The 20988-nt window shown below is 37.9% G+C and overlaps 3 protein-coding genes across 3 annotated transcripts; 1 reads left to right on the top strand and 2 right to left on the bottom strand.

Moving 5' to 3' along the window:
• The first annotated feature begins 276 nt into the window (after positions 1 to 276).
• On the top strand, positions 277 to 2728 carry LOC107643369 (U-box domain-containing protein 19-like). The gene has a single exon (XM_016346988.3). It carries the CDS (start codon positions 391 to 393, stop codon positions 2476 to 2478), a length of 2088 nt encoding a protein of 695 aa, XP_016202474.1. The 5' UTR covers positions 277 to 390; the 3' UTR covers positions 2479 to 2728.
• Positions 2729 to 3567: 839 nt separating this feature from the next.
• LOC107643368 (protein CORTICAL MICROTUBULE DISORDERING 4) lies at positions 3568 to 6117 on the bottom strand. Its single transcript, XM_016346987.3, has 4 exons — positions 5142 to 6117; positions 4744 to 4962; positions 4559 to 4650; positions 3568 to 4465 (listed from the first exon to the last, which is right to left on the bottom strand). The coding sequence occupies exons 1-4, from the start codon at positions 5916 to 5918 to the stop codon at positions 3784 to 3786; spliced, it is 1770 nt and encodes a 589-aa protein (XP_016202473.1). The 5' UTR covers positions 5919 to 6117; the 3' UTR covers positions 3568 to 3783.
• A 2899-nt stretch (positions 6118 to 9016) lies between these two features.
• Positions 9017 to 13461, bottom strand: LOC148563663 (serine/threonine-protein phosphatase 7 long form homolog). Its single transcript, XM_088486893.1, has 6 exons — positions 13441 to 13461; positions 10239 to 10570; positions 9876 to 10039; positions 9697 to 9782; positions 9506 to 9604; positions 9017 to 9196 (listed from the first exon to the last, which is right to left on the bottom strand). Exons 1-6 carry the CDS (start codon positions 13459 to 13461, stop codon positions 9017 to 9019), a joined length of 882 nt encoding a protein of 293 aa, XP_088343019.1.
• Positions 13462 to 20988: the final 7527 nt, after the last annotated feature.

The following is a 20988-nucleotide window of genomic DNA, read 5'->3' as shown; positions in this document are numbered from 1 at the left end:
CCACGTTGTCAACCTCTGTAGCTGTCGGCACTCACTCTCCAAGCACCTTCAAAATCACGCCTCCCCTCCATATATCCCGCGCCACGTGTTGCTCTTTCCAACGTCTCCATCCCAAAACGAAGAAATCTACGAAAGCCGCCATTATAGATCCATGAACCCCCACGTGTCTCCATCTCAAGATCCCATTACACCGCATCACCCTATGATCTTTTAACACGTGTCCTCCTTCCCTTAACCTTCTATAAATACACCCAAACGTACGTGAATCTTAACACACACCCCAAAAGAAACAAAACAGTGATCCAAAAATCCAAACACAAAATCCAAAACAAACCTTTTTTCACTTTTGCCTTTTTCCCCAGATTTTCTGTCTTCCTTTGTTTTCTTTCCATGATCGGTAAAACAAATGGGTCGGGTCGCCGGATTCTTACTTTTCCGGCGGTTCATCCATGCGTGAATGTTTCTCTCTCTACCGTAATCTCTTCCCTCATAGTCCTCTCTCGCTCCATCTCGAGTTTCCAATGGAGAACCTTCCCTTGCAACAAGCGAAACGCGAGGAACGCCATTCGTTTGGTTCATCTTCTCCAACCTTTCATCGACGAGATCCGGGAAAACCAATCAGGACTTCCGGATTCGGCTACGCTTTCGTTTTCCGAGCTCCACTTGACCTTCCAGAAGCTTCTTTTCCTATTGGAAGATGCTGCACGTGAAGGTGCAAGGTTGACGATGTTGATGGAGTCGGATCGAGTCGCCACACAGTTTGTGGTTTTGTCACGATCAATTGCCACGGCTTTGGATGTTTTCCCTTTTGATTCTGTCGATGTGTCCGAGGAAGTTAGAGACCAGGTTGTGTTGTTGATGAGGCAAGCGAGGAATGCAGTGTTTGAAGTTGAGGTTGACGATAAAAAGGCTTTGACTTGTGTTAGGTCGGTTTTGACCAGGTTTGAGAACCGGGTTGAACCGAATGAGGGTGATCTAAGGTTGGTTCTTGATTATATTGGGGTTAGGAAGTGGAGTGAGTGTAACAAAGAGGTGAAGTTTCTTGCTGCTGAAATTGGGTTTCAGAGTAACAGTGAGGAGAAGTCAAAGGTTGGATTTTTATGTAGCTTGATGGGGTTCATGTGCTATTGTAGGTGCTTGGTGATGGAAGTTGTTGATGGTGAAGGTGGTAACAGCAACCCAAAACCTGAAGCCGGAAGAAAAATCAGTGTTGAAGATGAGAAAATTCTGAGTGGGCTCAACCCTGATGATTTTAGATGTCCAATCTCTCTAGAGCTGATGAGTGATCCAGTGACTATAGAAACAGGTCACACTTATGATCGTTCCTCAATTCTCAAATGGTTCAGGAGTGGGAATGCAATATGTCCCAAGACAGGTAAGAGGCTTATAAGCACGGAATTGGTCCCAAATTTGGTGCTTAAGAGGCTGATTCAGCAGCATTGCTATGTTAATGGCATTCCTTTTATTAGCGATTTGGGTAAAAGAAAGAGTAGCGACATCACTAGGACATTGCATCCAGGGAGTTTTGCTGCAGAGGGTGCCATGAAGATGCTGGCTAGTTCTCTCAGTGCCAGGCTTGAGAATGGAACAGCCATTGAAGAGAAAAACCGAGCCGCGTTTGAGATGAGGCTTCTTTCCAAAACAAGCATTTTTAATAGGTCTTGTTTGGTGGAAGCCGGTTCGGTTTCTCATTTGTTGAAGATGTTGTCACTTAGGGATTCGTCAGCGCAAGAGAATGCCATTGCAGCACTTCTGAACCTCTCAAAGTACCCCAAGAGTAGAGCTCTAATGGCTGAGAGTTTGGGGTTAGCACTCATTGTTCGGGTCCTGAAGAACGGGCTAAAGATTGAAGCTCGCCAGCACGCTGCCGCGGTGTTGTTCTACCTTGCATCAGATGCTGAGTATAGGAAACTGATAGGGGAGGAACCAGACGCAATTCCTTCATTGGTGAGGCTGATCAAAGATGGTTCGGATCGCACCAAAAAGAATGGCTTGGTTGCAATGTATGGCATCCTCATGAACCAACATGAGAACCATAAGAGGGTACTTGCTGCAGGGGCAATCCCTTTGCTTATTGACATATTAAGAACATGTGAGAAAGAAGATCTTCTCACAGATTCACTAGCAATTCTGGCAACTCTTGCAGAGAAGAGTGATGGAGCAATGGCGATTCTTCAATGGGGAGTTCTGCATATAGCTGTTCAGATTCTTAGTTCTTCCACTTCAAGGATGGGGAAGGAGCACTGTGTGACTCTGCTGCTTTCTCTATCAATGCATGGAGGAGTGGATGTGGTTGCTGATTTGGTAAAGAGCACTTCGCTTATGGGGTCCTTATATTCCCAACTCAGTGAAGGCACATCTAGAGCAAGCAAGAAGGCCAGTGCCCTCATCAAGGTCCTCCATGATTTTTCTGAAAGGAGGTCCTCTGGCTTCAAGCCTTCAGTTATTCCACAAGAACAATTTGTTCACGTGTGGTAAAACCCAGTATTTTTTACTCACCTGGGTATTCTTTTATTTCTTTAAGTATCAATTGTAGATACTGTTGTAAACTTGTAACATTTCTTGGTCTTTCCACTCATGAATATATTAGCTCACATTTTAAAGAGCTAATAAATTTGTCAGCTTCAGTTTTTTAATGAAGCTGGCTATTCATTTGTAAGTATGAAAGAAAAAAGTTTGTATCACGTATGAACGTAACATTTCAGACTAATTTCAGATTTGTGACTCACTATTGTGTCTTGGTAAGCTTTTCCTTACTCACATAGTCCTAACACAATAAAAAGCTGGTTAGACCTATGCAATGCATTAAGAGAAAAACAGCAATATGTGGAAGAAAGACAATTTGAATATACTATAAGCATTAAGCAATGAGCATGTTAATGATAACGATGATGAGAGTATACAAGGCTTTTCTTCCAAGGAAACTCGTTATTTTCTTGTTGAGATGCAACTACAATTTGCGCAAATATAAAGACCATAGATTTTCCGAAGGCATTGTAAAATTTGGATTGCAATCAGTTCAACAAATTGACCAAAATTAAATACTGAATCCAGAGGTAGTCTAATGTTTCTGAGCTTTCACTGTTTTGTCTGCCATCTGTATACTTTATATAAGTACTAGAACATGTGATTAGTTGCCATATTGTAAACATTATATATTGCAAAACAATCAGTAGCCAGTAACCACAAATTAAAATATTTATTACTGTACCAAGTTATAAGATATAATCTGAATTCATTACTCTCTGATGAGCAAGTGGAGCCATTGAGAACCTGAGGAAGGAATCCATGACCAACAACATCAAGCAGTAAGCCTAGACACAGGGATGGTATGATGGCATATAATCTCAAATCGTATAAAAAGGAGATTATAATAAGACAATTTGAGAGGTTAGAGGTGTGTTTTAATGATGTCCATAGCTTTGTTAGCCCTTGATCACATTAGCTCAGAAGACGGTTTTAACAAGAACACAGCCTTTAAATGACCTTACTACTCTAATATGGTAACTGATTTGTGTATGAACTGAGCTTTTATTTAGGCATAGCTAGTAAGAGATGTGGCTAAAATTTCGAAGTGGAACCAGATAAACTTGTATAATATAGTGATTAATGAATCATGACTATTATTACAAACAAATATAATGGCTATTATTACAATAAGATCTTAAAAAATTGCTCAAATCGAAACAAGACATCTCACAACTGCTATTTCAAACCAGTAGTACACACAAACGTTGAAGCGGTGTTCATCAAATTGAACAACAACAACAACAACAACTATTATCAAGGATTTTTTATCTTTATCCTCAACTTTCGAGCTATCTGTGCAGCTTTGGGATGACTAGGTCGCTTGTTGCTATCAAACTGTTGAACCTCAACCCAGTTCATAACTTTGAGTACAAGAGACTGAGGAACTTTTCTAACATCACCTGCTGATTCTCCCTTTGCTTTCTTCAACCCTGTTTCCAATGCTTTCTCAATGAACTCCATAAACCAGTTCCCAGCTTCTGTCTCAATCTGTTTAGCAAGCTTTATTGTATTGCTCAAACTGCTACATGGTGCTGTTGCTGGTTTCTTGTTCTCGTCATTCTCACCAACTGGTTCCAGTGCTCCGAGTTTTGAACCTTTCTTCTCCAGCATCTCCTTCTGGTTGATATTTGATCTGAGAACCCTCCCAGTGCTTGTCTTGTTTTCTTGCCTTTCAGGAATTGCAGCCATTGATTTGTACACACCACACTTTCTTTTGTTGGATGATTGGTCCATGGAGTTGTGTGTGACTTCATGTAAAACCTGTGGCTCCTCTTCTCCCTTTGGTTTCTGAGCCAATTCTGAAGCTGAAGTAGCTGCTTGAATGGACACCATGTCATTAATTCCTTGCACAATTTCGTTGTGGAATTCAATAAACCGCTCGAAACAGGCCGCAGGAGAATCAGCTCGAGCTGATTTGCATAAATTCGAGAACATCCTAAAGGAAGAAAATGAATTTTTATCAGCTATTACAAATTTAGTAGAGAAAGAGCAAAGCTTATACAAAATCAAATTGGGAAGGAGTTAATACTTGAGGGACCGGACTACAGTTTCAGTAGCTGAAGCATCTCTTAATGCTTGAAGGGCAATCTTTTGCGCCACTTCTCTTTGCTGCACAGCTTCCTGTTAAGGAAAGAACATAGATGCCACAATTGTAAATTTGGAAGTCAACCATTGAGGAATGCAAAATCAGCAACCTTTTTTCGAATTTACTACCTTCCCTAGTGAGCTCAGCTTTCCTGGTAAATTCATGGGAAGGCTAAGGCCATTGGAGTTATCAAAAGCTGAATTATTAGTTGTAGACTTAAGCAACGGCTGAGAAGCCATGTTTAACGAATTTGATGAGTCCTGACTCTGTGAATCTCCGGCAACACTTGGGGTACATGCCGCCCTTGCATTCCTCAACCTCGGTGGTGGAGTAGTGCTTTTCTTTTCCTGCAATATACCAGTGAAATTCACCCCATAGCAACCTCAGAAAATTGTACAATAAATTCAAATTCTACGCTAAAATAGTGTTCATTTAAAACTACACCAGAAATTCTACTTATGAACTATTAGTTATTAAGCAATGTGATTATTAAATATTAATAACCAAAGAGGAAGAATGTACCTACAGCTAGCTTGAAGGGACTAATAGGAACCCTAGGCTCTCGTTCACAGACACTTCTGCTTCTCAAAACCTTGGTAGCAGAAGTTCCCACCACACAGCTTTTCCTAATTAAGGAACCAGGACTCTCTTTTTCTCTTTCTCCCTTAGACTCCATCATTCTAGCCGTAAGAACCCCTCCACCAACCGAACTCCTCACACCGGAAACTGGCGTAGCGCCACCACCACCACCAGCCCTGACTCTAACCAACGGCGAGATAAAAGAACTGACACTCCTGACCACAGATCCCTTAACAGGGGTACACTGGTCAAAATCCAAGTTCACAGGCTTAACAACCATGGGAGAGGACACAGTTTCCCAAGAGCCTCGTCTAGGGACAGAAGCGGAATTTTCCTTTCTGTGCGAACCCCTCTCTCTTAAACCCATCAAAGGCTCAGGAGTGCCAACAAGAGGGTGTCTTCCAGGAAGCGGTTTGGCGCCCCGAACGATGGGAACGGGCGAACCGGGTTCCAGCCTGTCAACGTAGATGAACTGGCCGAGCTGCATCTTGTTGCTCAAAACGAAGTCGTGTTGGTCAGAAGGGAGTGCGGCGTAGATGGAGTGCGAGGAATCGGACAGCTTGATGTAGAAGCCGTGTTTGGGGAAGAGGCTCTTCTCGTCGAGCTCCGCAGGGACTATGTCGGTTATTTGTAGGAGGGAGCTACGGTGCTCGCTCGTCGGCTTTTCGCCTGTTTTCAGGCCTTCTAGAAGCTTCTGGAGGATTCCAGGTGCCAGCGTTGCCATTATTAGTAAGTTATGCTGCTGATGCTTCTTTTTCTTCTGTTTTGGGTTAGGTTGAAAGAAATTTGCATGGAGAGTCTTGGGTGCGAGTGAGGGTGGTTCTTGAAATGGTGTTCTTGTTCTTGAAGTTTTGCTTTCAGGAACAGGGGGAAGGAGGAGGTGGCCGTTTTTCAACGGTAAGTAGGGACTGAGGAGTGAGGATATATTTCTTTTTCGAAATTCGTAAAGTTATTTCGGAACGTTGGGGACCAACGGTCATATTTATGTTGGTGCGTTAATCTTGTGTGTTTACAGTACCCTGTAACTAGTAAGGGTTCCCGGGGAATAATGACAACTAGATAGGTGAACATTTATGGATTATTTTTGGATTTGAATCATTTGATTTTCTTTTGTTTGTTTATCTCACCTCTTAGAAATTTGATATTTGCAAAATATATCTAACAATAGAAAGTAGAGACTAACTAATATGGTATTCTCTAAGGTGAGTTTTTTGCCACTTGAACTAATAAGTTTTAGGAGAGTTTTATCATGACTAGTGATCTTAGCAAGTTATGGCTACACAATCCCATGTTTAGAAAAAAAATGATGAACAAGTCCAAAAAAAAATTATTATGATGATAATATATATACATACATATATGGCTTTTTTTTTTTTATATGGAAGCACTGTGTGTTGTGCCTCGTTATGAATACTGATGGTGTTAGTCTGCCATCTAATTTCTTTATTAAAAAAATTAGGTACACAAATCGGATCGATTTATGTGGGAAGGAAAATTTGAAATTTGGTGTATCTAATCGGACTGTCCAATTTTAATAATATTAAATCGGATGGTCCGATTTGATTATTATATATGTTATTTTAATGCATCAATACAAATTGGTTGGTCCGATTTGTTATATATATATAATCGTATACGAGTTTGCAGATCTCCTCTCCTTCTTCTTCATTTTCTTCCCTCAGTTCCTGCACCCATATCTATCTTTATCATCTTGTATGAGTTTAAAAAAATTGAGAGTGAAGTTCATATTCATGTGAGTGAGAAAAATGGAAGATAGAGTCCTATTAAAAGTATATTATTTTGGTCAGATTTTGTTACAAACATATGAAAGAGTGAAATTTATTTGTGAAAATTCGTTAGATATTGTTATTCCATTAACAATCTCATTTGAAGAACTAAAAGGTGTGATTTGTGAGAATATAGATTTTGAAAGTTTAGAAAAATATCATGTATTTTATACAGGTATCCTATACTGGTATTTGGTGGATTCATTCAATTTCAAACCAAATATATAACCGATGAAGCGAGCATGCAAGAGATGTTTTTAATGTACATTGAAGGTCGCGCTCAGATGTCATTCATTGAGTTGTATATTGAGTTCGAACAATCTGAAGCTAATCGAAATATTGAACGGGAAGATTACAATAGTGATAGTGAAAAAGAGTTTGAAAGCAATTATGAAGTTGTTGATCCAGACGGAGACGAAGATCAAGGTGACGACACTATGGAGGCAAATGTGACAGACGTGGCAAATGCACTAGCAAACGAACATCCGTTTGAGGAGCCATCTTTCATGCAAGCTTTGGATTTAGAAGCCATGCATACCCCGGAGTTTCCAAAATATATGAATGCAGGTACGTGATTACCTATATTTATACGAAGGATTAGAATTTTGTAATAATTTATATTGATCGATGAACCAAAAAGTTACGCGACATGTGAAAATATACTTAATTAGCATTTGTTTGTATTTATTTAGTTAAATTTAAGATAATAATCTTTTTAGTTAGTTATTGATTTAGTTAAATATTAATTAGTATTTATTTATGTATTTATGTTTTTATTTAGTTATTAATTAGTATTAATTTCTTGATATGATTCATTTATAAATTATAGATAGATTTTACTTTTAATTTCACTTACTAAATATTTATGGTTTAGCTGTCGTCGTGGTAAAAATTTCTATTGTGGCAGATGGTAAATTTTTCGTGGGAATGGAATTCAGTTCCAGAAAAATACCATTCGAAGAGGTGTAGACTATTGGGTGTATGAGTCAGAACCGTTGACATTTTATGCCAAGTGTACACAGTATGGGTTAGGTTGTGATTGGCTTATCAGGGTTAGTATGATCAGCAGAAAGTACTGTTAGGTTATAAGGAGGTATAATGGTAGTCACACTTGTACCAGAGCCACCATTTATCAAGATCATTCGAAACTGGATTCGAACACAATTGCAGAAGCAATAAAGTCATTGGTTGAGGCTGACCCCTCGATAAAGGTGAAATCAGTTATTGAGAAAGTGTAGTTGAAGTTCAATTACACCATCAGCTATCGGAAAGCATGGTTGGCTAAGTAAAAGTCAGTGAAAAAAATATTTAGAGGTTGGAAAACATCGTACGAAGCTTTGCCCATATGGTTTGAGGCCATGTGTCATAAGCAGCCATCAGTAGTCGTCCATTGTGAAACTATGCCTGCATATCAAGGCAATGACTTGGTAATTGATATCTGAGTATTACATCGAGTCTTCTAGAGTTATTACCCCTGCATTAGAGCATTCAAACATTGTAAACCGGTTGTCCAGGTGGATGGGACTCACTTGTACGGAAAGTATAAGGGTTGTTTGTTGGTTGCAGTTTCATAAGATGGTAACAACAATATCGTTCCAATTGCATTTGCTATTGTGGAGGGAGAGACTTCTGATGCGTGGCACTTTTTTCTTAGTAACCCGCGACAATATGTTGTGACTCGGGATGGTGTGAGACTGATATCTAATTGACACGAATCCATCAATGCAGCTGTTGTCCGTAGTAACGGAGCTTGGTCGCCTGCTAGATATTTTCACATGTTTTGCATCAGGCATATAGAGTCGAATTTTTTGAGAAAGTTTAAGGCACCGTACCTGCAAAAGCTTGTCGTCAATATAGGTAACGTTGAGTATGTCGAAGTTCATTATTAACAGGGTTCAAGGAAGTGCGACATGGATGCCTCGCGTCCAAGGAATACCTACTCGTCATCATATCAGGCTAATGGCTAGATTGTGATTGGCCTGGATCTGCAGCCATGAACCCAAGTAACTGGCTAAATGAAGCTCCATCTCCTGTGTCAAACTGCGGAGTACTCCAATACTGCTGATGTAGTAGGTATGACGGGGTAAATTGTATTTGAGGTACATATGGGACCGAGGACTATGGGTTGTTCTTGTGAAGGTGGAGGTGGAGGTGGCGGTGACTGTGGTTCCTGCTCTTGATTGTCATGATCCCTAACTGGACTACCCTCATCATTCTTTTACACCACAAGATCCAACAAATTCAAGTGGTTGCCATATTTTGTACGGTACCAGTACATGTAAATCTCTAAGGAATGATGTGGAGGCACGGAAAGCTCAGTAAGAACGTGATTATATCTGTTTGTCCACTGCATCACTCAAAATGAATGAGTCGTGGCTGTGGCCCAGCCAAGATTCTTAGGACCAGTCAGGACTTCTCCGTGTGCCTTGTCTAGACTCCATTCCTGATGAGGAACTCCCTGAATGAAACCAAACTATCGCCTAAACCTATCAGTTGCATGGCACTCAATGCATTCAAATGATACCAATGGTACCGTAGCGCTCCCCACAACTGAGTGCATGTAGATGTCTGCAGGAATTATATCTGGCTCCAAGCGATCAACACCATAGGCAACCCACACAAACTGCCCACAATAAAAGAAACAGATGATTACAAGGCAAATAATAATAAGACTAAACCCGAAATAAATACTTCTTTAATGAAAACATAACTGGCCTTCTTGAAGATCATCCAATGACTTCCTAAAGTGAGCAAGACTAAGATATCTATAGTGTCGGTTTCCACACTCCCAATTACCCCACCTAATATGATTTATTTCATTAACACAATTGGATTCTAAATATGAAGATACGATGTAAGTCGATAATGTTATCTATTTGCAAGCGACACATTACGGGGTTTCCTAGGAACTGGTGCAAGATATGGTAGACGGATCCAAGCCCAAGCTAGCAGAAATGTTAGTGGACCATCGATTTCCTTATAGTCAAAACGAGATGCCCTACATAACGCTCTGTATAAGTGTGCTAGGCATGCCAATCCCAAATTATACTGTCTGATACTGCCAAAATCACGAAGCAAAGGCAGAAACTTTCAGTGCACAGATGCCCCAGACTTGTCTCCAAACAAGATCGTTCCAAATAACAACATAATGTGACACTTCACATACCTCTAAATACTGTTTTCGTCAATCAACTGTAAATGTTCTTTTTAAATCCCGAAGCCACTTCAATTTTATGAAGCTTCCTCTACAGTCTGACTTTCTCAGTGCAATCCCAAATTGATGCAAACACTCATCATCTAAGGCTTCAAAACTACTCATAGTCACTCCTGTCACTGAAAAATTGTTTGTCCGAAGACCATGAATAATAGCCACATCTTCTATTGTCGCAGCACACTCACCAACCGGAAGGTGAAATGTGTGTGTGTCTGGATGCCAGCTCTCGACTAGAGCATTTACCAGTCCTTTTTGACATTGAACCATTCCAATTTGAAAAACATGATAAAACCCAGTAAACCGTAAATGCTCCTCCACATTATGGTTGTACCGATCCGGAGTCAGTAGGTGGTTACATGTCAAATTCCGTGAACTCTACAAAAATATAGCAAATTATTAGTCAAATCATTAATAATTACTAATTTACTACTAAAAGTTAATAATTTTCTAATAATAGTAATTAATTTATTAAACGGGTAAAGTATATTTTTTGTCCCTGAAGTTTGATAAAAGTTTAAAAAATATCCCTAAGTTTTATTTTGTTTCAATTTTGTCCCAGAAGTTTTCGATTTGCATCAAATATATCCCTGACGGCTAATTTTTCAAAAAATTTAAGACCAATTCAACAACAATTTCATAAGAACAACCCTCAACACAAACAAATCAAGTATAATTTTCATGCATTATTATTAAATTGGTCTTAAATTTTTTGAAAATTTAGCCGTCGATGGTATATTTGATGCAAATCGAAAGCTTTTGGGACAAAATTGAAATAAAATAAAATTTAGGGGTATTTTTGAAACATTTGCCAAACTTCAGGGACAAAAAATATACTTTACCCTCTATTAAACTAATGCTAAACTTACTATTAATTAGCTAATTTAGTAACTAGCATGTATGCATAAATTCAACTAACCTACCAATTAATTAACTATCATTATTAAAAAAATTTCACATTTAAATACACAAAACATATTAATTAAATACCTAACAACTATCATTAATTATTGAAAATACCAAAAAATAATTGATTTTACTAAATCCAATTTACTAAACGCCAGAATAATAATAATTTAACTTCTAAATTTTATTAATAATACTAAAAATTATTTCGAATAATTTTTTATTTTTAAAAATTATGATATTATTATTCATATTAAATATTTTAGTCAACTATTTTCTAAATTTTTATTGAATTGTTTCTTACATAATTATTTATTTATTTATTCATAAATAATTTACCGGGTAACAATTTCTATTTCACTAATAATAAATACTAAGTTACTATTAATAATAACTAATAAATAAATCTAATTCTTATTTAACTAATAATGTTTCACTTTATTAAAACCTCAACTACAATAATATATTTATATCAATTAAATATCTAACAATAAATAAATAATTATTACTGGAACAAAAATATATATTATATTTTACAAAACCTAATTATTAATCATAATTTTCAAAATTATTACAAAAAATTATATAACAATTAACGTAACTCTAATAATAATTAATTGTAATTCCCAAAATTATTATAAAAAATTATAAACATATATTTTTTTACTAATCTATCACATTAGTTTAATTCAAACATTATCATTGATTAAAATATTCACTAACTAAATTTAAACATATATATTTATAACTATTATTTAAACATATATTCCTAAATTTCTAACAATAATAATTCTGTAACATATATTTCTAAATTTCTAACAATAATAATAATAATTTTGTAACATATATCATTTAAACATATATTCCTAAATTTCTAACAATAATAATAATAATTATGTAATATAAAAAATTTAAAAAACAAACTTACATAATTAGAATGGCAGAGATAATTGATAATATGAAGTTCAGAACGATCAACATCTTTACATTTTTGCTTCATTGGCATTGTAATTTTTTTTAATTGAAGAAGAAGAAGGAGTTAAAATAGTGAAGAAGAAGAAGAAGAGAGAAAATGGTGGCTGAGTAGGTTCAAAAAAGGGACTTCGGAGGGAGAGAGTGTGTTCAGGAAAAGGGATATGTTGGTATAGAGGCACAGTGTTAGGACGCTGCGTATGCGTCACACGTGGCTGGATGGACGCAAATCGGACAGTCCGATTTGTGCTCCTTAAATCAAACCGTTCAATTACCTAGCCTAAAATTGATCTGTTCGATTTCTTCAATTCTGACATCACAGCTGCGTAAAGTACCCATGCACTCCATAACCACGTCCTACACCATTCTCCCTCCATATCTAAATTAAAAAGCGTATATATATAAATAGAAATCACATTACTTTAGGAGAAATAGCCATTTTTTTATTCCATCTACACCACCTAATCATTTTTCACATTCGGCTTTTTCGATTTTTTTTTAATATTATATCAAAAGCGGTGTATATCACAAATAAGCCAATAGTCTTGAAACGCACATGTTTTATCTTTTGCACGATGAGTGCACGATTACTTTGGAGGATGTCACCATGATTTTCAAACTCAGATCAAGGTTTTTCGGTGATTGGATCAACTAATCACAGCACAAGTGCATAAGAGAATGAGTGCATGAACTAATTCAGCAGTGCTCCTAGGCCGAGCGACCATAGAAGAAGCGGAATTAAGCTAGCATGGTTCCACACCCTAAAGCGGCGCCAACATTTCACTGACTGACCAAGTAAGGAAATTTATGTGAAATGTCACATCATGTTGTTATTTGGTACAACATTATTCAGTGACAAGTCTGGAATCACTATACACTGGAAGTATATGCCATTGCTACGTGAGTTTTCCTAGATTAATAAGTTTAGTTAATGTTCTGCATGCCTTATAGACATGTATTGATCATTATATCGGGCATCAAGATATGATTGCAAGGACGTGGATGGTCTTCTAGCATTGCTCCTTGTGTGGGCTTGGATATGAATGCTGTTAGTAGGGCCTCTACCGGCAGATACTAACTTTTCACTCACTCGTAGGTAAAATTTAAATAAGATGTGCATTTCATTTTATTTGCTGTAGTAAGTACTTTTTAAGATAAACATGATATGTCAGGTGGAATGATTATCAACCCACCATCGATCAATATAAAAGTTAGATAACTCCTGACATTAGGAGAAGGTTGAATGATCTCTTTTTGGATGGGGTATGTATTTTTTCATTTATACTTTCACTTATGTTGAATATTTTGATAATTGTGTATTTATACCTTTGAGATTTGATGTATTTTCACAGTTTGTGTGGGATGCATACAATCCCAACAGGATTGCCCATTATCTTACTCTATTTGAGATCAACATGGTGCAGATCTATAGAGTGCAACTATGCCTCTAATATGCTTTGAGGCCGTGGATTGGCATCCAACTGATAAGGTTAAAAGACAGTTTGGCTTTCATCAAGACCCCCAGTAGATGCTATAAAACTTGGAGCGTCATATAACATAGTGCTGACGAATGATATTGCACAACTTTCCACTTAACCACACATGCCATCATACTCACAACTATATTCACCATACACAGAAATATACACAACCTTCCACACAGCCATATGGTCAACCCTCTACCATGTGCAAGGAATACATACCAACACAGGCACCGCAATATTTATTGTCATAATTACTAAGTACAGTGACACAAGATGAAGAACAATATAGACACATTATTGATTGGGTTCAAGGTTCTAAGTCATTTCAGTGGGTGAATGATTTATTCTGTACTCAGGATCCTCTATAAGTGCCAATGCCTCAAGTTGTTTTTGGACGATTACTTTTGGATGTGAGGCATCTACCGCGGTCCTATTCTAAGGACTCTAGGCGCGAGAATTTCTGTTGATTCAGTTAGGAGTGTCCATAGGGGGATTGGATGTCGCCGAACCCCAACACGTATTCATATGCATTAGGGTGACCAGGAGGATAACGACGATGTGGTTGATGAGACTCGTGCAAGTGAGGATGAGGTTGATCATCCTAGTTTAGGTAAGGATATGGTTAATAAGGATGGTTAAGGTAATTTAATTGTTGTTGTTATGTTGTCTAGGATTATATTTATGATTGATTAGGATTGGTATTTATATTAATGTGAATTGATCATGACTATATTTGTTATTTTCGTTATCATGTAGGTGCTCACGATAAAGGTTATTGTTCATATCCTGGGTCGAGCTATGTGACCCGGGCCAACTGAAGACAAAGCAACCGACCTCTTAAGGTTGGACTGCCACTGACCTCTCCTTAAAGAGTTCGGCCAAATCACCATGAAGGCCCAAGTAGGCCCAGACGAAGGAGCGCAGCCTACTCTAAAGGCGGCTAAGCCCTAAAAGATAAGATGACTTCACTCAAAGATAAGATAAGATAACTAACTTATCTTATCTAGAAAGGTCAGCGCAAAACCATTATAAATACACTGGAGCACCCAGGTATATCTCATACTCTGATTTTACAAAAGATACCTGCTTAAAACCCATGCTAACTTAAGTATCGGAGTCTCTTGCAGGTACCACCACCCTCCAGTGATCAAGGATCAGCAGTGGTGCACGAAATTGCGATCATCAACAATGGCGCCAAAGACTTGGTGCTCTCAAACGTGAATCACACTTTGTCACAACTTCGCACAACTAACCAGCAAGTGCACTGGGTCGTCCAAGTAATAAACCTTACGTGAGTAAGGGTCGATCCCACGGAGATTGTCGACTTGAAGCAAGCTATGGTCACCTTGTAAATCTCAGTCAGGCGGATTCAATTGGTTATGGGGATTTAATAATTAAAAGATAAATAAAATATAAACTAGGATAGAGATACTTATGTAATTCATTGGTGAGAATTTTAGATAAGCGTATAGAGATGCTTTCGTTCCTCCTGAATCTTTGCTTTCCTGCTGTCTTCATTCAATCATTCCTACTCTTTTTCATGGCAAGCTGTATGTTGGGCATCACTGTTGTCAATGGCTACATCCCGTCCTCTCTGTGAAAATGGTCCAATGCGCTGTCACTGCATGGCTAATCATCTGTCGTTCTCGATCATACTGGAATAGGATTTACTATCCTTTTGCGTCTGTCACTACGCCCAGCACTCGCGAGTTTGAAACTCGTCACAGCCATCCCTTCCCGGATCCTACTCGGAATACCACAGACAAGGTTTAGACTTTTCGGATCTCAGGAATGACCGTCCATGGGTTCTAACTTATACCACGAAGACTCTAATATCTCGAACTCGGTCCCCAGTATTAGATATCTAAGAGATACTCATTCTATCTCATCTTCATGTAAAACAGAAGTGGTTGTCAGGCACGTGTTCATAGGTGAGAATGGTGATGAACATCACATTCATCATGTTCTTGGGTGCGAATGAATATCTTAGAATAGGAATAAGCTTGAATTGAATAGAAAAATAATAGTACTTTGTATTAATACTCAAGGAACAGTAGAGCTCCACACCTTAATCTATGGTGTGTAGAAACTCTACCGTTGAAAATACATAAGAACAAGGTCTAGGCATGGCCGAATGGCCAGCCCCCCAAAATGTGATCAAAGGATCAAAAGATAATCCAAAGATGTAAATACAATAGTAAAAAGTCCTATTTATACTAAACTAGTTACTAGGGTTTACAGAAATGAGTAAATGATGCAGAAATCCACTTCCAGGGCCCACTTGGTGTGTGCTTGGGATGAGCATTGAGCTTTACACGTGTAGAGGCTTCTCTTGAAGTTGAATGCCAGTTTTAACCTGTTTCTGGCATTTAACTCCACTTTGCAACCTATTTCTAGCGTTTAACTCCAGAATAGGGCAGGAAGCTGGCGTTGAATGCCAGTTTGCATCGTCTAAACTCGAGCAAAGTATGGACTATTATATATTGCTGGAAAGCCCTGGATGTCTAATTTCCAACTCAATTAAGAATGCGCCATTTTGGAGTTCTGTAGCTCCAGAAAATTCACTTTGAGTGCAGGGAGGTCAGAATCCAACAGCATCTGCAGTCCTTCTTCAGCCTCTGAATCTGATTTTTGCTCAAGTCCCTCAATTTCAGCCAGAAAATACCTGAAATCACAGAAAAATACACAAACTCATAGTAAAGTCCAGAAATGTGATTTTTATTTAAAAACTAATAAAAATATACTAAAAACTAACTAAATCATACTGAAAACCATGTAAAAACAATGCCAAAAAGCGTATAAATTATCCGCTCATCACAACACCAAACTTAAATTGTTGCTTGTCCCCAAGCAACTGAAAATAAAATAAGATAAAAAGAAGAGAATATACTATAAATCCCAAATATCAATGAAACTTAACTCCAATCAGATGAGCGGGACTAGTAGCTTTTTGCCTCTTGAATAGTTTTGGCATCTCACTTTATCCATTGAAGTTCAGAATGATTGGCATCTATAGGAACTTAGAATTCAGATAGTGTTATTGATTCTCCTAGTTCAGTATGTTGATTCTTGAACACAGCTACTTTATGAGTCTTGGCCGTCGCCCTAAGAACTTTGTTTTCCAGTATTACCACCGGATACATAAATGCCACAGACACATAACTGGGTGAACCTTTTCAGATTGTGACTCAGCTTTGCTAAAGTCCCTAATTAGAGGTGTTCAGGGTTCTTAAACACACTCTTCTTTTGCTTTGGACCTCGACTTTAACCGCTCAGTCTCAAGTTTTCACTTGACACCTTCACGCCACAAGCACATGGTTAGGGACAGCATGGTTTACCCGCTTAGGCCAGTATTTTATTCCTTTAGGCCCTCCTATCCACTGATGCTCAAAGCCTTGGATCCTTTTTATTATCCTTGCCTTTTGGTTTTAAGGGCTATTGGCTTTTTGCTCTTGCCTTTTGGTTTAAAGAGCTTTTGGCTTTTTCTGCTTGCTTTTTCTTTTTCTTTTCTTTTTTTTTTTGCCATTTTTCTTTTCTCTTCTTTTTTTTTTTCTGCAAGATTTGTTCTTCACTGCTTTTTCTTGCTTCAAGAATCATTTTTATGATTTTTCAGATTATCAAATAACATTTCTCCTTTTTCCTTATTCTTCAAGAGCCAACATATTTAACATTCATAAACCACAATATCAAAAGACATATGCACTGTTCAAGCATTCATTCAGAAAATAAAAAGTATTGTCACCACATCAAAATAATTAAACTAGTTTCAAGGATGAATTTGAAACCATGTACTTCTTGTTCTTTTGTAATTAAAACAGTTTCCATTTAAGAGAGGTGATGGATTCATAGGACATTCATAGCTTTAAGGCATAGACACTTAGACACTAGTGATCATGTAGTAAAGACACAAACATAAATAAAACATAAAGCTCAAAAATCGAAAAACAATAAAATAAATAGACAAGGAGATTAAGGAATGAGTCCACCTTAGTGAGGGTGGCATCTTCCTCTTCTTAAAGAACCAATGGTGCTTTTGAGCTCCTCTATGTCTCTTCCTTGTCTTTGTTGCTCCTCCCTCATAGCCAGTGGTGGAGCTTAGTTCAGACAAGAGGGGGCCATGGCCCCCCCAAACTTTTTATAAAAAATTTAATAGTACTTTTTCAAAAAATAAAAAATAGTTCAATTGACTTAAATACTTTACTATGACTTAAAGTATCTAATAAGTTCAATAAATAACACTCTCTCTATCTTTAAGTTCAAATATAAAAAATTAGATATTTTTATTTATTTAATTTAATATTATTTTATATTTTACTATTTATTTAATTTAATTTTTTATATGATAAAAAATAATAGAACATTCAATAAGTATTAATATTATTGTATTTGTATAAATTGATAAAAAAAATTCAATAAATATTATAAATTTTAATATTTTTCTTTCTAACTTCTTCTTTACATATTTTATAGGATATATATTCAAATTTTTATATAAAATAATAATGAAAAATCAAAGAATTGATATATTTTTTTAAGAGGAAGGCTAATATTTAAGAAGGAGAACATATAACTTTTACAATATCAACACATGTAGATAGTTCTTCTACTTTAATGAATCACGAAGAAAGTGAGATATAAGTATAACCTTTAAAAGTTCAAAAAGTTACATCTGATGACTTTAACCTTAACTTTTTGGAACGAGATCTTGAGAAACGGCTTTAAATTTGGCAATATCACCCAAACCATAGATATGAGATTAGACGAGCATATCTTAAACGGGGTCCATATAAAAAACATTTTGACAATTATTTTCTATCTGCCCCCCCCCCCAAAATTTTGTTTCAAGTTTCGCCACTGCTCATAGCTCTTGGTGTTCCACCCTTTTCTTAGTGATGAGCTTTTGAGATGAATCTCTCCATCTCCTATGACTCAGAGGTGGAAGCTTTTGCCTTCTCTTTCCTCTTTCTAGAGGTTTCTCTGGCCTTAAGTGTCATAAATGGTTATGAAAAAACAAAAAGCAACGCTTTTACCACACCAAACTTAAAATATTTGCTCGTCCTTGAGCAAAAGAAGAAAGAAAGGAGGAGAACAAGAAGAGATGGAGAAGATAGAGGTGTGTTAATGGTTCGGCCAGGGGGGTTTAGGTGGTTAGGATGTGTGAAAAGGAAAGATTGATGGTTTGAATTTGAGTGGGTGGGTGTGGGTGGGTTGTAAGATGGTTTTGGAGGAGTAATGGAGGTGATTGGTGGAGGTTATTTGGGGAAGAGAGTTATGAAAAGATGTGAAGAGGAGAGAAGAAGTGGTGGGGATCCTATGGGGTTCACAGATCCTGTGGGGTCCACAGATCCAGTGGGGCCAAGGGCTTAACATCCCTGCTCCAATTAGGCGTGTAAAACGCCCTTGCTGTGCAATCCTGGCGTTTAACGCCAGACTGCTGCTTGTTTCTGGCGTTAAACGCCCAAATATAGCCTGTTTCTGGTGTTTAACGCCAGGTAGATGCTTGTTTCTGGCGTTTAAACGCCAGAATGCTCCTCTTCCTCCAGGGTATGCTGTTTTTAATGCTGTTTTTCATTCTGTTTTTGATTTTTCAGTAGTTTTTGTGACTCCACATGATCATCAACCTAATAAAACACGAAATAACAAAAGAAAAAAATAATATAGATATAATTAAATAACATTGGGTTGCCTCCCAACAAGCGCTTCGTTAATGTCAATAGCTTGATAGTGAGCTTTCATGGAGCCTCACAGATAATCAGAGCAAGGTTGGAACCTCCCAACACCAAACTTAGAGTTTGAATGTGGAGGTTCAACACCAAACTTAGAGTTTGGTTGTGGCTTCCCAACACCAAACTTAGAGTTTGACTGTGGGGGCTTTGGTTGACTCTGCAGTGAGAGAAGCTTTTCATGCTTCCTCTCCATGGTTACAGAAGGAGATCCTTGATTCTTAAACACAAGGTTGTCCTCATTCAATTGAGGGGCCAATTCTCCTCTGTTCACATCAATCACAGCTCTTGCTGTGGCTAGGAAGGGTCTTCCAAGGATGATGGATTCATCTTCATCCTTCCCAGTGTCTAGGAATATGAAATCAACAGGGATGTAAAGGCCTTCAACCTTTACTAACACGTCCTCTACCAGTCCATAAGCCTGTTTTCTTGAGCTGTCTGCCATCTCTAATGAGATTCTGGCAGCTTGCACCTCAAAGATCCCAAGTTTCTCCATTACAGAGAGTGGCATTAAGTTTATTCCTGACCCCAGATCACACAGAGCCTTCTCAAAGGTCATGGTGCCTATGGTACAGGGTATTAAGAATTTGCCAGGATCCTGTTTCTTTTAAGGTAATTTCTGCCTATCCAATGCATTCAGTTCATTGGTGAGCAAGGGAGGTTCATCTTCCCAAGTCTCATTACCAAATAATTTGGCATTCAGCTTCATGATTGCACCAAGGTACTTAGCAACTTGCTCTTCAGTAACGTCTTCATTCTCTTCAGAAGAAGAATACTCATCAGAGCTCATGAAGGGCAGAAGGAGGTTCAATGGAATCTCTATGGTCTCTAGATGAGCCTCAGATTCCTTTGGTTCCTCAAAGGAAAACTCCTTATTGGTCAGAGGACGTCCCATGAGGTCTTCCTCATTGGGATTCACGTCCCCCTCCTCCTTTGTAGGTTCGGCCATGATGGTCAAATCAATGGCCTTGTACTCTCTCTTTGGATTTTCTTCTGTATTGCTTGGGAGAGTAATAAGGGGAGTTTCAGTGACCCTTTTACTCAGCTGGCCCACTTGTGCCTCCAAATTTCTAATGGAGGACCTTATTTCATTCATGAAACTGAAAGTGGCCTTAGATAGATCAGAGACTATATTTGCTAAGCTAGATGGATTCTGCTCAGAATTCTCTGTCTATTGCTGAGTGGATGATGGAAAAGGCTTGCTATTGCTAAACCTGTTTCTTCCACCATTATTGAAGCCTTGTTGAGGCTTTTGTTGATCCTTCCATGAGAAATTTAGATGATTTCTCCATGAGGAATTATAGGTGTTTCCATAGGGTTCACCCATGTAATTCACCTCTGCTATTGCAGGGTTCTCAGGATCATAAGTTTCTTCTTCAGAAGATGCCTCTTTAGTACTGTTGGATGATTCCTTCAATCCATTCAGACTCTGAGAGATCATATTGACTTGCTGAGTCAATATTTTGTTCTAAGCCAATATGACATTCAGAGTATCAATTTCAAGAACTCCCTTCCTCTGAGGCATCCCATTACTCACAGGATTCCTTTCAGAAGTGTACATGAACTGGTTATTTGCAACCATGTCAATGAGTTCTTGAGCTTCTGCAGGCATTTTCTTTAGGTGAATGGATCCACCTGCAGAATGGTCCAGTGACATCTTTGATAGCTCAGACAGACCATCATAGAATATATTCAGAATGGTCCATTCTGA

Source organism: Arachis ipaensis, chromosome B5 (assembly GCF_059453495.1).
Source record: "Arachis ipaensis isolate K30076 ecotype BB chromosome B5, ASM5945349v1, whole genome shotgun sequence".
Classification (NCBI taxonomy): domain Eukaryota; kingdom Viridiplantae; phylum Streptophyta; class Magnoliopsida; order Fabales; family Fabaceae; genus Arachis; species Arachis ipaensis.
This window is presented reverse-complemented; position numbering and strand designations above follow the sequence as displayed.

What these genes read in the sequence shown, in the direction of transcription:
- LOC107643369 (XM_016346988.3), top strand. Translation starts at nt 391, where the DNA reads ATGATCGGTAAAACAAATGGGTCGGGTCGCCGGATTCTTACTTTTCCG.
- LOC107643368 (XM_016346987.3), bottom strand. Translation starts at nt 5,918, where the DNA reads ATGGCAACGCTGGCACCTGGAATCCTCCAGAAGCTTCTAGAAGGCCTG. An exon ending in AGCTGAGCTCACTAGGGAAG is followed by an intron (nt 4,651 to 4,743) that starts GTAGTAAATTCG and finishes TTTCCTTAACAG; the next exon opens with GAAGCTGTGCAGCAAAGAGA. An exon ending in ACTGTAGTCCGGTCCCTCAA is followed by an intron (nt 4,466 to 4,558) that starts GTATTAACTCCT and finishes TTCTTCCTTTAG; the next exon opens with GATGTTCTCGAATTTATGCA.
- LOC148563663 (XM_088486893.1), bottom strand. Translation starts at nt 13,461, where the DNA reads ATGGGCAATCCTGTTGGGATT. An exon ending in TGGGCAATCCTGTTGGGATT is followed by an intron (nt 10,571 to 13,440) that starts GTATGCATCCCA and finishes ATATTTTTGTAG; the next exon opens with AGTTCACGGAATTTGACATG. An exon ending in ATTGGATGATCTTCAAGAAG is followed by an intron (nt 9,605 to 9,696) that starts GCCAGTTATGTT and finishes TATTGTGGGCAG; the next exon opens with TTTGTGTGGGTTGCCTATGG.